The 18,032-nt window shown below is 42.0% G+C and overlaps 1 protein-coding gene across 2 annotated transcripts in view; it reads left to right on the top strand.

Moving 5' to 3' along the window:
* Positions 1-14,614, top strand: part of pcsk6 (proprotein convertase subtilisin/kexin type 6) — a 38,339-nt gene extending 23,725 nt beyond the window's left edge. The window contains exons 15-21 of one of the 2 annotated variants that reach the window (XM_034106609.2): positions 2,672-2,774; positions 8,050-8,246; positions 8,991-9,078; positions 9,156-9,259; positions 10,589-10,718; positions 10,905-11,017; positions 14,451-14,614. In XM_034106609.2, coding sequence (XP_033962500.1) covers positions 2,672-2,774; positions 8,050-8,246; positions 8,991-9,078; positions 9,156-9,259; positions 10,589-10,718; positions 10,905-11,017; positions 14,451-14,548 — 833 coding nt within the window. In that variant the 3' untranslated portion in view covers positions 14,549-14,614. Of the gene's footprint in view, positions 1-2,671; positions 2,775-8,049; positions 8,247-8,990; positions 9,079-9,155; positions 9,260-10,588; positions 10,719-10,904; positions 11,018-14,147; positions 14,384-14,450 lie in introns of those variants that run through there. The other variant, XM_034106618.2, reaches the window with a different exon arrangement.
* The last annotated feature ends 3,418 nt before the right edge of the window (positions 14,615-18,032 follow it).

Genomic DNA, 18,032 nt, shown 5'->3' with positions numbered 1-18,032 from the left:
GTCCGTGCAGAAAGCAGAGCAGTGTGTAAAATATATATCACTCAGTATAACAGGCCTACATTACTTTCTGTATTTGTATGCTTTAGTTCAGTAGATATCTACAAACAAAGAGTCGATATTTTTCTAAGACCATTTAGTGCTTCACATAATAAAATACACAACGGCTGTAGCCTGATTATATGCTTTAGGAGCTGTAGGTGTGTGTGGTACAGTGTGTAAGTGTGTGTGTGTGGTACAGTGTGTAGGTGTGTGTTGTACAAGGCAAGGCAAGTTTCTTTATCTAGCCCCTTTCAGCACCAGGCAATTCAAGGTGCTTTACAAAAATGAAAGACATTCAGACAAAGGCATTTAAAAACAGTAAAAGATAATAAAAGAAACATTAAAAAGAAAAGCTAATAAAATAAACATTAAAAGATAAAAGTTACAGTGCAGTCTAACGGCCCCTACACACGGCGGTGTGCGTTGCCGCTTCAACGCTTCTGCCCATTCACTTTGAATGGGGTGACGTCACGATTCGCCGAACTGCATTGTGGGAGCAAAGCGTAGCTTCTCTCGCGGTGCTCGCTGCAAAAGTAGAGCAATGTTCTACTTTTGCCGCCTCGACGGAGGCGTCAGCCAATCAAATCCCTCGTATGTAAATCTGACAGTACAAGCAGTAGCCAATCAAACCGGGTGTATGTTGGGAGAGCCAGACCGCAGTTATTTCCCATATGTCAACAAAAGGAGGAGAAAATGATCGTGGCGGTAGGGAACATACAGGGATACAAACCGGAGGAGCCAGGCATGGGGGGAGGTGGCAGAGACAGTGGGGGAAACTGGTAGGTTTTCGCTTGTTTGGGGAGTTTATATCCAGTGTACTTCGTTTGAATGGACAGCTAACAAACATAGACAGTATATTTAGCCAGCATGGATGTAGCATGAATGCTTTGCTTTGTATGTGCGGGGTGGGACATTCATGTGGTTGGTTGTTGGTTGTTGGTCGGGCTGCTAGCGTTGACTCCCCAAGCTCAAGACACGCCCACCGCCAAGCGGCAACGCACGCCGCCGTGTGTAGGGGCCGTAAGATATGAATAGTTCAATTATTTCGGTTCTTGATTTGTAATTTATTCACAGAACCTCCCTTTGGAAATCCCAACATTTCCGTCCCGATTGTTAATTTAGACTGATTGTTTTCACCATGTTATGCTCGCATGACATCCACAATCGGACCCTCGGGAGGGTGTACTAGCCCCCTACTCTGCTTTGCGTTCCATAACAAAGTCTTTAAGTGTTACCTGAACACCCCGTGTTACCAAAACGCTATTTTTCACCCGTCGGTGATGTGATACTTGTTCCTCAGTAAACCCTGGCTACGATGGATATCCCAAATATCCTACTTTAGAGCAGTCCCTCTCATAAATGTCATGGAGTTTAATTACGTTTAAATTTAAAACATTAAAAGAAAAAATACATGGATACAAATGTAATGTACAGTGCGTAGATGCGGCGGACAGACGGTTTGGAGTCCTATGCTTACTTTTAATACTTGTACAACTTTTGGCCCGTAATTTAAATTCCCAATTTCAGCGACCAGAGAGAGGGGTGGGGGGGGGGGGATATATCCAGTCTCTGATTGTGTTACGTTATTATGAGAGTGCTCTCATACTTGTTTGATTCTGAAATTGTATATATTTCTATAAATATATGTGTGTGTGTGTGTGTCCGCATCTGTAGCCTGTTGTCTCATTATACCGCACTGTGACTGAATCAAAGTACATATATAAGTCATCATGAACACATCTGTCCATCAGACAGAGGGCTGCTGTGCCTCCTGTCATCATCAATGGACGTCTCTTTAAAATGACCGCTCAGTGGAGAGGAGTTCTCATTTCTCTAAACGCCTGCTGTTTCCCTTCCTCTCTCCTCGGTTCCCCTCCTCAGTCCTCTACTCGCATCTCCTGTGGGCGGGACTAAGTATCGAGGATAGGAGTCGAGGATAGGAGTCGAGGAGGGGAAATTAATTTGAGTATTGAGAAACCTCTCATCAGTGTATCCTCGGTTAAAGCTCCTCCAGAGAGCCTCCTCGATGCTCGATGCTCGGTGTGCATTTAGAGAAATGAGATGTCCTTCAACATGGCGTGCTGAAATCCATTTCCGGGTCACTGCCGGAGGACCGAGGAGTCGAGGAGGGGAAATTAGAGTATTGAGAAACCTCTACTGTCTACCCGGACAAGCGTCCATATGTTGCTTTACTTAATGATCTTGTGGAAAAGGGGAGTAACAAGAGATTAAAAACCCCAGAGACAAAAAGAAAGAGACAAAACTGATTTGTAAAAACAAAAGATTCTGTTTTCATAATGCTAAAATAAAAGGGCTCCCTGGCCAATTCAAAAACAAACTAAAGATGTACTTTCCTGAAAACACAAAGCGGTACTACTATAATCATATAAATGAAAGAAACACAACAAGTTACTCCTGGGAACATCACCTAACACATTAAAAACACAAGTCTCAAACAGAAATACACACATAAGCTATTTTCAAGATTCAAGGCTTTATTGTCCTTTGCACAGTAGCTACAATGTAAATATGGGAGTGAAAACAACTTAAGTCACCTCCAACAGTGCAACATGAACTGATAATGATGATAATGAGGATCAGTTTGTTGATTATAATTCATGTTGTGTTTAAGGACCTTGCCACAGTGAGTGTAGAGACCAGGGCTGTGACGGACCCCACATTGATCACTGCCTCAACTGTGTCCACTTCAGCTCCGGCAGCTTGAAAAGTGGCAGGTAAGAATTCAAAGAAACTCTACATTTGAAAATCTGCCTAGCTCCAAAGAAAGGACAGAACGTCTGGGAATAGCTGGTGAACAGTGATAGCTGGTGACCCAGACAGAGCTTAAAGGAGATTGTAAGGTTGTCCGTAGCTGGCCAGAAACACAATTTAAATAAATTATAATGTTGGTCAATTTGTGCTGGATTGACGGTGTTTGCTAGCACGCTTGCCATAAGAACTTAATAGTATACAGTATTATACAGTTTCTGTTAGCATATATGCTAAAATAATCATTAATAGAACTGCTATCAATGCAGCAGTAGCAGGGTTGTGTTCAGGGAGTGGTCTGGGGTAGAACCATCCATCCATCTTCTCCCGCTCATCCGTGGTCGGGTCGCGGGGGTAGCAGTTCCAGCAGAGAGCCCCAAACTTTCTTTTCCCTGGCGACATCAACCAGCTCTGACTGGGGGGTCCCAAGGCGCTCCCAGGCCAGCGAAGAGATATAATCCCTCCACCTGGTCCTAGGTCTACCCCTTGGTCTCTTCCCAGCTGGACGTGCCTGGAACACCTCCCTAGGGAGGCGCCCATGTCGTATCCTGACTAGGTGCCCTGACCACCTCTCCTGGCTCCTTTCGACGCGAAGGAGGAGCGGTTCAACTCCGAGTCCCTCCCGGATGACTGAACTTCTCACCTTATCCCTAAGGGAGACACCAGCCACCCTGCGGAGAAAACCCATCTCGGCCGCTTGTATCCGCAATCTTTTCTTTCGGTCATAACCCATCCTTCATGACCATAGGTGAGGGTAGGAACGAAAATGGCCCGGTAGACAGAGAGCTTTGCCTTCTGGCTCAGCTCCCTTTTCGTCACAACGGTGCGGTAAAGCGACTGCAGTACCGCTCCCGCTGCTCCGATTCTCCGGCCCATCTCACGCTCCATTGTTCCCTCACTCGAGAACAAGACCCCGAGATACTTGAACTCCTTCACTTGGGGTAAGGACTCATTCCCTACTTGGAGTGGACAGTCCATCGGTTTCCTGCTGAGAACCATGGCCTCAGATTTGGAGGTGCTGATCCTCATCCCAGCCGCTTCACACTCGGTTGCGAACCGATCCAGTGAGTGCTGAAGGTCGCAGACCGATGAAGCCATTAGAACCACATCATCTGCAAAAAGCAGTGGTGAAATCCTTAGTCCACCGAACTGCAGACCCCCTCCCCCACGACTTCGCCTCGAAATCCGATCCATGTATATTACAAACAGGATTGGTGACAAAGTGCAGCCCTGGCGGAGGCCAACCCTCACCGGAAATGGGTCCGACTTATTGCTGAGGACCCGGACACATCTCTCACTTTGGGAGTGAAGAGATTGGATGGCCCTGAGTAGAGACCCCCTCACCCCATACTCCTGCAGCACCTCCCACAGTATCTCCCTGGGAACCCGGTCATACACCTTCTCCAAATCTACAAAACACATGTAGACCGGATAAGTGTACTCCCAGGCCCCCTCCAGGATCCTTGCGAGAGTAAAAAGCTGATCCGTCGTTCGACGACCAGGATGGAATGGGGTAGAACCATGGATGTTTAAAGGGAACTGGATACGGTATTTACTTCAATGAAAATTCCTCAGTGGCGCATGATGCCAAAATGGGCTGACTGACAAGAACAAAAATACCAGGCTCGGAGGAGTGGACGTCGAGGAAGATGGCTGCTTAAGTTCGTGGCTCCGGCGCCATCACCATTTATTTTGCTTAAATATCCCACTATCAGTGATACTTTTTATCTCAATCACGAGTTATTAGTCCCAATAGTCATCTGTTACATTTAAACATGCCAAATACTAAAAAAACTCTGAAAACCGTAGTTAATGCAATTCAACAACACCTGGTTCTCAAAGCTAATGCTAGCCCGAAGCCTGCGAATGTCTCACCGGACATGTCGGTGTTGAACTCAGCTGCTACTGAGCCTACCAACACCGCGATCCTCGAGCTTCTTCAAAAGCTATCTGAGGACCAAACAAAACACTGGGAGTGTGAAGTTTCAGTTACGCTGTCTGCCTGGATGGAACCCCCGACCCGCGGGGCGTATACGTAGACCATAGTTTTTGGACTGCCTTTTTCTTTCTACATTTATTTGTTTCATTCTTTTATTATGCACTGACCATATGTAGACCGGTAAGTCTTTCTCTTGTATTCCTAGCCAAGCATAATTTGTCCTGTGTGTATGTGTGGGCAGTGTGTGTGGTTGTTGCGCTGGCGGTGTGTTTGTGGCATAGGTTTGTGGGTGTCTATTATGTATGGAAAGCCATAATTGCGTATCCGTGCTCGCGGGTGTATGGTTGGCGTGGTGGCCGTGCGCGGCCTGTGTTTGTGCATATATACGCGGGATGGAGTTAAGAGTGTACGGACGCTGATGTGTATAGGCTTGGTGGGAGAGTGCTGGTGTGAGTGTATGCGTCTGGGTGTTGGGCAGGCTGTATGGCTGGGCGTATATCGACATTCCATGTCAAAGTGGTACAAACTATTATCTTGTTGTATCTCTTTTTTCGTTTATTTCACATGCTCTTACGTTACTTGCCCACATTTAAATTTTTCTCTTCATTATTTGATGTTGTGATGGATCTTTTGCATGTGTTCTGATGAGTCACTACGCTGACGCATTGCTCAGCAGTTCGTTAGATCATTGTCTAGCAATGAACAGATATCACCTGATCTAATGGTTGGTGATGGTGCTGCCCCTCTTTTCTTGGGTTGTTTTTGAGTTTGTTTATGTTTTTTCTTTTTTGGGGAAGGTTTTTTTTGGGATCCAGATCACCATATCCTGCTTGTTGAGGTGACTATACTTTATATTGTATTCTTACACTACTCTACTTATGACTAATCTCTATTTGATTTCCATTAATGCCAGCTGCAGTTCTCTCACTTGATGCGATGAAGGCCTTCGACCACCTAGAATGGCCCTTTTTGTGGTCGGTACTCGGGGCAATGGGCTTTGGTGCCCCTTTTATTGACATGGTCAAGGTGCTATATAAAAACCCAACAGCTATGGTGCTTACAGGCAAGGTATGCTCCCCATCTTTTGCTATCTCGAGAGGATCAAGGCAAGGCTGTCTGCTAAGCCCCTTGCTATTTGCGCTGTCACTTGAGCCGCTGGCACACACCATTCGTCAGCCACCCACGTTATCCCCAATCTCTATTAATGGTACGCATCATCATCTTTCGTTATATGCTGATGATGTGCTATTGTATTTGGGCAATGCTGTACAATGTATCCCACGAATACTGTCTATTGTCGATCGATATGGTCAGCTTTCTGGGTTTAAGATAAATTGGCAGAAATCTGCTTTGATGCCACTTAACCAGGCAATGATCAATGCACCTGTCCCTCCATCTATCCCAGTTGTTAAAACGTTTACATACCTGGGGATAGACGTTTTTCCTTCGATTCAGACAATAGTTAAACATAACTATGGTAACACGCTTCATAAAATAATTTCTGATTTGTATAGATGGTCTTCATTGCCTAATTCACTTCGCAGCCGTGTATCAATAATCAAGATGAACATTCTACCCAGAGTTAATTGTTTTAGTTCAATGCTACCTCTTCCTCCACCAACTCAGTACTGGAGCAAGCTACAGACAGCTGTGACGAAATGTTTATGGGAAGGCAAACGCCCACGCATCAAGCTCTCTACAATGCAGCGGGAAAGACAGGCCGGGGGTTTGTCTCTCCCAAATTGTAAACACTATTATTGGGCCTTCACGCTTAGACCCTTATTAACCTGGCTCCAGTCTGAGACATCAGTGTCATGGCGGGCCCTGGAAGAGAGTCTAGTGCATCCTTACACCCTTCAAGATCTCTTGTATTCAAACATTCCTATTGTGCAGTGTTGTTGCAGGTTCGGCCCCATTGTATCACAATTGCTGTCTGTCTGGAGGGCGGTAGGAAAACTATGTGGCTGCCCCTATGCATGGAATCCATGTTCCCCATTATTTAACAATGCCAGATTGTTGATTGGTGGCCATCCCATTCAGTTTCCTCAGTGGAAAATGAGAGGGGTGCATATACTGGGGAACGTCTATGGAGATGAAGGTCTGCGTTCGTTTCAGGAGCTGTGTACAGAATTTGATTTACCTCGTTCCTCCTTTTTCTTTTATTTACAGTTGAGGTCGGCTTTAAGGGCTAGCGGTGTTCCATTGCAAAGTCCTCTATCACCACACCTGCTGCATAACATTCTACACTCCACTAGAGGCACAAGTGGCCTTGTTTCCAAACTGTACTGGTTCATTTCACAACACACTTATAGACCCCTGACATTAGAGGCGATATGGAGGGCCGATATCCCAGATCTGGATCCAGAGTTTGATTGGGATGAAGTCTGGTCCAATATACTAATAGCTTCTAGGAATCCTGACCACCAACACATACATTATAATTTCACTCATCGAGTTTACCTTACACCTAGGAAGCTTTGTTTACTGAAAATAATTGCTGATCCAAATTGCACTCTATGTGACGTAGAGGCTGTTGGTACTTATATACATATGTTCTGGGAATGTCCGCCAGTGGCCAGATTCTGGGAGATGGTTGCCTCTAACCTTTCGGCGATATTTGAGACCAACGTGCCTCATTCACCTGTTACACTTATCCTAAACGACCTGTGGGTTTAACCCTGACCAAAAGGCGAGCACTATTAGCCGGGTTTCCACCGGTTGCGACTCGGTGGAAGCCTCCCCATTCTCTCTCACGTAAGGTCTGGGTTCTAACATATCTAGACATATCGTATCTAGAAGTATCGACAGCCCGGGTACATGGGGCAAAGGAGTCAGCAATAGAGATGTGGACTTCGCTCATTGTGAACCTCAAGAGCATATTAGGATAACTATCTAATGGGGATGGTGATCTGGAGGGGTGGGTTAGGGACGTCACTGGGTTTTGTTTCTTTCTTTAGTTTTGTGCTGTTTTTGTACTGTATTGCATTTTATGTTATTGATTGTACCATTTGTTTAATAAATAAAAAATGTGATCACAAAAAAAAAAGAACAACAATACCAGATCATCTGAGGTTCTGGGCTCTTGGAGCATGTACAATGTAGTTTTCCTAATCCTCCAATCACAATGTAAGTCAATGGAAAAAAGTATTTTTGGGCTCGATGACGCCACACCAATGGCCGGCTAATTTCCTAGGGTATTGGGTAGAACAGGTCACCCTTGGAATCAGATCCACGATCCACCCATGCAAGCCCTTCCATATTTAGCTGCAAACTAACTCTCACCATGCTGTCCCTATGTGTAGAACCTGTGTGAGCCACTGTCCTCTGGGACACTATGAGGACATCGCGTCCCGTCGCTGTAGACACTGCTTTAAAGGCTGTGAGGAGTGTGAGGGCCGGTCAGCTAGCAGCTGTCTGTCCTGCAGAAGAGGCCTGTACCTCAACACACTCAACTCCAGCTGCATCCATACCTGCCCCACAGGGTACTTTGCTGATGAGAGTAAGTCAACACATCCTTTTAATACATATCTGATATTTAGCAGTGATGTAGGTCAGGGGTTTGAAACATCTTAGCTCCATGGTCGGTTCTATCAGTTTAATGCCGATAGAAGTGTTTGGGGTGTTAGTGGTTATTGAGTTACAAACATTAGTCTCATAGTATCACACATTTGGATTTGATAGGCTTTTGTCTACCATACCTAAAACATTCTATTTGCTCCATATTAGCAAGCTAGTTGTAATAATCAGCTTACATTCTAAACCTAAATTACCACTATAAAGATTCAGGAGCTACTGGGGTTCCTAAACCAAGCAAAGAGAGGTGGTGATAATGAAAGTGTGTCCTCCTAAATAATAAACTTCCCCCACACTCAAAGCCAAGAAAGACTTTCACTGGCATCTCAAAGAAAATGTAATGTGTAAAATATATATATAATATAAAAATATAGTCCAAGTCGAACAAGGCCTTGCAAAAAGAAGCCTTGCTGTGGTTTATAATCATGATGTGAGCATTATGGGGAGTAATAGGAGTAGATCCAGACACCCCACCAAATACATGGGGATAACTAATTACATAAAACAGTCTATTATATTGAATATTATTCAACCATAACGTCTCCTGGTGTCTTATTAGTAAATTGTCTAAACTTAAAGCCTGCTGTGTTCATAGGAATTGTTAAGAAAATCATCGTAATTGTATTATTTGCAGCACTATATTGATGCTTGAGCATGCTGTCTATGCCAGATCAGAGACAGTGTCTGAAGTGCCATGGCACCTGTATGACATGCCTGAGATATGGAGATAGGTGCACTGCCTGCAGCGAGGGCTACAGGTATGTAGAAACAGTCTGTCCGCCATTTACAGTTTGGTTTTGACCACGTTTCGAATGTAATTGATTTGTGTTTATAGTCTGGCAGGAATAACTTGTGTTCCTGATTGCACCAATGGGACATTTTCCAACCTGGAGGAGATGACCTGCAGCCCATGCCATTCCTCTTGTAGGACTTGTACAGGTCAGTGTGTTTGGTACAGTATGAGCAGTTTATAGAGTGCCATCACAGAAACAGACCAAATAAAACCTCCAAGTGATGAGGGAATTGCTAAACCTCAGGTTAACCTAGCAGGCATAGTTGAAAAGATTCAGGTAAGAAAATGCAGTCATAACTTATGTTTGTAGGTTGACCCGGAAGTTAGCATAGCACAAGCTCCCTTGAAATGGGATTTTCTTCTATAGGATTTTAGAATATTGCAGGAAATAAGATCTGTGGCAAACATGTCTATGATATTTACATGTTTTGTTCAGAAGAATAATCCTCACATACTAACACCACTTTTATGTTTTTGGAAGCGTAAATACAATCTGCAGAAGTAAAAGCTAATGGCTATAAATTAACTAGATAAGGGGCACATGGCTGTGTGTCTACCTTTAAGCTAAAGGCGGCTAATGTTGTTAGCAAATGCAGTTTTTAAGACACATAGACGTTTCTGACACCATTGGATCACCAGTAGACGTGTTAACTGACATATTTCATGTCATAGAACAAAACGTGAACATCACTTTAACTTGTGTTAAAGGTCTCCAATCATGCAAAATTCACTTTTTGATGTATTTTATACATAAATGAATATGTGTCCCCGGTGTGTCAGGGAACTCACAAAGTGTCAGAAAACCAAACCCTCCCTCTTTTCCTCTGTACCCTAATCTCTAAAAATGTGGGAACAACGGAGCTGATCCAGATTTGCTGCCAATATGACGTTATATCGGAAATGTGGGCGGGCTTTACGCCCACGGCCCTATCAGAAACAATGCTGTATCAGAAACAATGTGCGACGTGTTTTGGAAGTAATATGGTCTTTGTTTACATTAGCAAGCATCGCTAACACTCAGAGCTAATCTGTACTGGAGAGAGTATGTGTACAAAATAAGGGTATAAAAAGCAACTCACCTTGTGGTAAACCCGCGAGAAAGAAAGCATTTGAGCTCCATACTGTTTCAGAAATAATCCTTGATGTGGTTTGGAACATAATATGGCGTTTAATCACGGCAGCATTTAGCTGAGAATCTGGGTAGAATTTTCCTGCATGAGCTCTTTTCTCAGCTCTCGTTTTCCTTTTTCTTTTTTTTATCTACGGACCCAGAATCAGCACTTCTCTATCAGGCTGAAATAGAGGGGTATGATGCATGAATAAATTGGGTGATCTGTCTGGTATTTTGAGCAAAACACTTCATAGACATGTTTTTATAGATTTGAGACCTATAATATATATATATATATATATCACGTTTTCCCTAAAGCACTGTGTGACATTAAGAAATGAAGTTTGATGTGTGTGTTTCCCAGGTCCAGGTAAGAGGGAGTGTATCCAGTGTGCTGAGGGCTTCCTGCAGCAGGAGTGGAGGTGTGTGCAGAGCTGTGGTCCTGGATACTACCCCGGAGAGGCAGCTGGAGTCCCTCACAAGATGTGCCACAGGTGGGGGATTCTCAGTCCTACAAATATCTCTGGTTCATCCTCATTAAAACATATTTTCTTACACCATTGATCAACATCTTTTCAGCTGAAATCCTTATAGAAACGAAAATGAATAAAAATAAGTTTGTTTATAATATGATGATTTTAGTTCTTAACTACTGGCTTTATATGGATTTTTCTCTAAAGGTGTGAGGAAAACTGCCTGAGCTGCAGTGGCCCCAGAACAACATGCACCAAATGCAAAGAGGGGTACCGTCTGGTTAGCAGGACCTGTGTTGTGGATGCTTCCTGTAATAATGGTGAGTACCAAATGAGATGTTGGGGCCAAATAACTTCTAGGTTTGCCCCATGATAGTGTGTCGAGGGATAATGATAATTCACCCTGGTGTGTGACCAACCCAGTCTCACGGCATTTCGTGTTCACCAACACGATTTTTAATCTATTGATTCGTGTTCACCAACACGATTTGCCCCTTTTTTTCGTGTTGCACAGCACGATTTTAAAAGCAATGTATTTCTACTGGTAACGTGTTTCGTGCCTGCAGGCTGCAGCACGTCTTTTTCTCCGGTCGGGTCGTGGAAGACCGGAAGCTGTGTGGTTCATAAAAACGTGTTCTTACTCAATATCAAGCCACAATTATTGCTTGTATTTTAAATCGTATAATTTCGGACTTTTGTTGCCGTCTGTGAGGAAAATAAATGGGGCTCAGAGCCTCAGGATACTGAAATCTGTATTTTTAAATATTTTTTCCTTCTAATTTGTTATTCTTTTCAAAATAACACACTGTTATTTACTCACCAATAACACACAATTATCCTTGCTTTTATTTATTGGTTTAATTCCATAATCTCGGGCTTTTTTGGTGTCCGTCAGGAACTGAATTTCAAAATAAAAAATAACCGGAAACAGACGTAGGCCTGTAAGGGACATTTCGAGCATCATTGCGATTGTCAACATTTCTGAGTTTAGGATGGCCGAAGACACTACACTACCCATAATCCCCAGCTATCGTTTAGGACTACAGTTCCCGTAAGGTTACGCAGAGCGTCAAACAGCTGTGTGAAATGGAACGAAACCACGCCAGACTATCCAAAACTGGAATCGAACACCCCCCCAGAACTACACATGCTGGCTATTGTGTTTCACAAAATGTTCTATGGGACGTCTCTACTGAACGTTTTCGTTTTTCCCACAATTAGAAGTTGCCATTAGTAAACACATTGGTGTTATCAAATGTAAAACATATAATTAATAAATGGGTGAAAATCGCTGTCCATAATGCGCAGCATTAATATATACCCACATGACAGCTCATTGCTACTTTGTAATTCTACTCCACTACAATTCAGAGGTTAACCTGGTATTTTTACTCCACTGCATTTATTTGAGTTACTTTGCAGATTCTGATTAATTATGTGAAATATAAACAACCCTTAAATCAGACTTTAGTTACACCTGAGTAAAATGCAGGGAAGGTGATTGTCAAGTGCCAACAATCAGGAGAGATATTTGATAGTTGGTGCTTGAGAAGACTAAACATGTATCTGCAATTGACATGAATGGAAACGAGTCATAAAGTATATTCATTACTCGTTATTCTCTACTAATAGTTAATTAAAGACTGTATATTATGGCTATTTTGCACATCCCTTTCAAGATTTTCAAAGGTTTATTGACATATCATACACAACTACGGTGTAGTTATGCAATGAATGAAAAACTTGGGTCACAGGTTCCTCAACAGTGCATTACAAGACATCTATCAATATGTGTGTACCTCCACCATTAAACTGTCATATTCTGCACATTTCTTATTCTATCTACATACATAAGAGTATAATTAATGTGTATAATATCAGTTAAAATAAGTGCTTCAACATAGTTAACATTGCAGGAAAGCAATATATTAGACGTTAATTACTTTGTCAGGCTTAATATTTAATATTTAATGTTTAAATAAAGGTTAATCCGTTTTTCTGTTTTGCACCTCCTCCTATTAATATCTGTACATCCTGCACTAAACTGTTTTATTGTAGAGATCACTTATAGTATCTTCTTGATTTTTTATATTCTATATTTCTATATTTATACTTTCCCCCTATGAAAGTATGTACTCTGTACAATAATTCAATAACGTGCTTTAACCACTAGGAGGTGCACACAAGGTGCACACAGCCATAATAACTTTGTATTATTAGTGTGTATGTACAACATCTGAAGATGTATAGTTTTATGCATGCTTTCACATCATTTTACAGCATATTGCTATACTATTTCAGACTCAGTATTTACATTCTTACATTCAAAGAAAATCAGTAATATCTTTAAAAACTACAGTCCTTTTCTATCAGCTGTGCACCGTTATGGTGTAAATATAACCTATCTATGAATTAGATCAAATGTAAAAGTCAGCCGAATTAGTGTTGATACTGCAAGGACACGTATTGTGTGAAGAGAAATTGAAGATGTTGTTTAATTGTTGATATATTTATGATCCACGTCAAGTATTCAGTTTCGGCGGCATTTCTTCCAGTTTTTCCAAAGGTCTTCTCATCAGGGCTCTCTAAATAAATAACTACGGCAGATCTGTAGTATGTAATGCAGCCGAACCGTGTATTACAATGCCGTTATGTGATGACTTTCAAAGACAAAAGCAAGAGCACTCGGAATTAAGTATTATTTTATACTTTTAAAATGTTTTCCGGATTTCATATAATATAAACACCAAATCCCAGCATGCATTGCGGCTAACACATCCAATCAGCGAGCTTAAAACCATAGCTGAGGATCTTGGGTCATCGCTCGAAATGCCTAAGTCTGTTTCCGGTTATATTTATTTTGAAATTCAGTTCCTGACGGACGCCAAAAAAGCCCGAGATTATGGAATTAAACCAATAAATAAAAGCAAGGATAATTGTGTGTTATTGGTGAGTAAATAACAGTGTGTTATTTAGAAAAGAATAACAAATTAGAAGGAAAAAAAGATTTAAAAATACAGATTTCAGTATCCTGAGGCTCTGAGCCCCATTTATTTTCCTCACAGACGACAACAAAAGTCCGAAATTATACGATTTAAAATAAAAGCAATAATTGTGGCTTGATATTGAGTAAGAACATGTTTTTATGAACCACACAGCTTCCGGTCTTCCACGACCCGACCGGAGAAAAAGACGTGCTGCAGCCTGCAGGCACGAAACACATTACCAGTAGAAATACATTGCTTTTAAAATCGTGCTGTGCAACACGAAAAGAAGGGGCAAATCATGTTGGTGAACACGAATCAATAGATTAAAAATCGTGTTGGTGAACACGAAATGCCGTGAGACTGGGTTGGTGTGACTTACCAACACTTTAATATCATAGACGTGCCTATGGGAGCAATTTGGGGTACAGTATGTTTTACCCACACTTCAACATGTTGACTGCAGGGACTGGGGATGGAACCGCTGACCCTCGGATGACGCAACTTAGTCTGAATCATTCATATTGTCAGGTCCTCTAATGCTACTACTGGCAGTACAGTACAGTACATGTTTTCATTTTTTTTTAAAAGGAGGTGGATTATATTTTCTTAATAAAAAGGAAACATGCAACACTTAGCAGATATAAGCTAAGTAAACTATGTTTACACCAACTTGATAGAAACAGGGACCAGATAGTGAAGTTTAGGTATTATATGGTATTATATATTTTAGTTATATATTGAACCTGATTGTCTGCTTGTGTGTCAGCTGACGAGGTGTTCTGTCAAATGGTCCAGTCCAACCGTCTCTGTGAGAAGAAGCTGTACCGTCAATTCTGCTGCCGCACCTGTCAGATGCACGGATGAGGCCCCCCCCCCCCACATTTTGTTCTCCATCACTCTAAACCATGAATTGGCCTACAATCGTTAATAAAGAACTCAAACGACTTCAATTTGTACAGTGTGGTTAACTTTTATACAAATGTCGGATGTCGCATTTTGGATGAAGCTCTTCAGTTGTAGAATATCTATAAATATTCTGTAATAAACATGAATTGTATTTAACATGTACAAACTGCATTATAAAGTTATAACTGATACTTTGATGAAATTAGTTTTACTCTCGATAACATCTCATATGCTGGTATGAGCTTTATATATTTTCCTTCATCATATGATATCTACAGCTCAGTTCAAATGTAAATATTACAGCACACTGAAGTTGGCGTAGCTAAATGTTTATGCTAGGCTACATTTCTTTTATTTAGCGTTTTGCTCCACAGAATATTTAAATATATTTCAGCTGATATGAACTTGCACTACCCAGCTTTAGAGTTGTGCTCACTTTCCCTTCAGCAGAAAGAGCATGCAGCTGTTTTTAATAAAAATGAGATCAAGGTGCAATCATGATCAATATGAGTTGTAGAACTAAAATGTAGAAATAAAACACATTCTTAAGGATGAAGAAAGCCTGCAGCCAGAGACATGTGTTCTGAAGTGTTGAAGCAACTGGAATATGTTCAGATTGTCTGGAAACGGACTCATCTCAGACCCAGAGCTGCGTATGCTGTATAATAATAATAATAATATAAATTATCATATGGAACAGGGGAGGTTCTGTTTATACCAGTACTGGTCCTGGTATGGTTGACTGCTTAGCTTACCTTAGCCCATAGCAAGCATGTAAACAAGGACAAGTGATGCTATTAACATTAAATTCAAGTTATCATATTCTGCTCAATTTCAGGTTCATATTTGTCTTTTGTGTCTCTACTGTGACATCTCCCCACAGGGCCGCCCCTGGCCAACTTGGGGCCCCAAGCGACATTGTGAGATGAGCCCCCGCCCCCCCCCCCCAAAGAGTGAAAAAAAAAAGGTTGGAAACAAAGTAGGCTACTTTGCAAATATAATTCCTGTTTATTATTATTATCAACACAGTTACTTTTTTATACAGTGAGGTAAATGGTAAATGTGCATGTATGTCGTTCAGTATGCGTTTACAGGTGACTACGTCTGCATTTCCTGCCAAATACTAGCCTAAAAAATATTACAATATAATTAATGCAAATAAATTACTTCTACTAATAATAATAATCATAATCAATTCAATAATATAAATACTATATTATTTTATTAGTTGTAATATAGTCAAGATAAAACATGCTTATGACATGCTCAAAACTGATATTTCTTAAATCTGTATTCTAGTTCCCTCTGTCAGCAATGTATCAACAACGACACACACATTGCTATCAGTATTTCTCTGTGTTGTGGTTGACATGATGATGACTGTTAGGAGTTAAGGGGAGAGGCTGAGCATCACCATGAAATGTGCAAATTGACATAAAACTGAGCAGGTCTCCCTTGGAAAAGAGATCAATGATCTCAATGGGATTTTATCTGTATAAATAAAGGTTTGAAATGAAATGAAATGAATAAAAGGGGAAAAAATGCTCCATGTTTTTTAGGCTGTAAACTTTAACTGTTATGTAAGCCAACTAGACAGACAGTGTATCACTCTTCCTCCTGTACATTAGCAGATAAAAGACATCACATACTTGAATGAATGGTAAATAAAGAATGCTGGAAATAACTGCATCTCCATAGCCTGTATGCTCTGCAGAGACTGCCTTCTTCATGTCGTGAATTGCAGCTGATGTTTTAATAATATGGCAATTGGCAATTTGACTTTTCGCAAGTTGTACATTTGACTCATACAATAACCCACCTTCGAGTGATGCTCTAGTTTCTTCATGTTTTGTTTTTTGCTCCGGACTGAAACTGTCTTTTCACCGACATCTCTTCACCTGCACTAGTGGCCGTATCAAAGCCGTGATTGGTCAGATGTGGATTCATTGCAACGGTGTCGGGTTACAGACGTGCTCCCCTTGTCACCTCTCACTCCACTCTCGCGGGGGGTGCACGGAGAACTGAGCGGAGAACTGCACACAGCAGCTGAGGCCCTCTGGGCGGGGCCCCCTGCGCAAGGCGGGGCCCCCTGCGCAAGGCGGGGCCCCATGCAGCCTGCGTGATTGGCCTGTAGGGAGGGGCGGCCCTGTGTCTCCATGCTTTAATGTTCAAAAAGCTCTTTATTTTGTGTCACACTGCCTGTGCTGCAGCGCCTCTTTTCACCCTCTGTCTGAAACAGATTGGTTGTGATTGGTCAACCGCTTAGAGCTTAGGCCATGAAGACATAAAAAGAGTCATTTCATATGACAGAAATATCTACTTCTCCTCCAGCCTTTCTTTTATATGAGTAATTAGTGCAGATCAGAAACACCTGAACAAAGGCGGAGCTCGGGCCAAAGCAGCAGCAAAACATACTAGGCTTGTTTGAGACACATTGCGGCTCGCCTCGAAAGTAGACGAGAGTAGCCGATCGCAGCCGGCGGAGGTCTCAAAAAGCTCGCCTGAAGTCGGACAGCTCGGAGACGGCTTCTTCATCTTCTTCTTCTTCTCTCGGTTTTTTGGCGGATTGCAAACAACTTTAAGGTGCATCCCGCCACCTCCGGAGTCGGCTTGACTCGGTTAGCATTTATAAAGAATGCACAAATGTGTTTAATCGTTAATGTCAGATATGTACTAAGTAAATACATTTGTTCCTGCTCAAGATTAGATTCAACTTTATTGTTATTGCACATATTACAGGTACTGAGACAACGAAATGCAGTTTAGCTTCTAACCAGGTGCAACAAGCAGTGAAGTGGAAAGTAATGTACACAATCTACAGAATGACATATAGAATGAATTGAATGATGAATAAACAGTGGGGTATGAATACACTAGATATCAGCCTGTGAGCAGTATGAACAGTGTGTATGAATATGCTAAAATATATAAAGTATGAAAACGGTAAGCAGTATAGTATAAAATATATAGATATTAATTTCATGATGATAAACATTGTGGAACAATGATGACAAATGGGAATGGATGTGGCGACGTAAAACTGACACAAAACAACAAACTTTTGCCAGCCAATTGGAGAGTTTCATCAGCAGCACGTGGTAAAAACCACCAATGAGCGCTCATCTCGAGATACCAGCGAGCCGTTTCCCATCAAGCATTTCGCTTCTGCAGCTCGTGGAGAGCAACTGCGCCAACTCGCCTCGCCTCGCCTCGCTCTCAAGGCTGCGGGCGTCTTTGTCCCGCGAGATTTCAAAGTCTCATGTGGGCGAGCCTCCAGAGCAAGTTGGACAAAAATGACTAACCATCATGCAACGCACAAGCAAGACGTTGATCGCAACTGCGCAGGTCTGCGCAGGTCTTGCTTGTCTCAAACAAGCCTAGGCTGAAGTCGAATAGTCCATTTAGCTTAGGAACCTTCCTAAAGGAGTGAAATGACCCGGAA

Source organism: Pseudochaenichthys georgianus, chromosome 3 (assembly GCF_902827115.2).
Source record: "Pseudochaenichthys georgianus chromosome 3, fPseGeo1.2, whole genome shotgun sequence".
NCBI classification, from domain to species: Eukaryota; Metazoa; Chordata; class Actinopteri; order Perciformes; family Channichthyidae; genus Pseudochaenichthys; species Pseudochaenichthys georgianus.
This window is presented reverse-complemented; position numbering and strand designations above follow the sequence as displayed.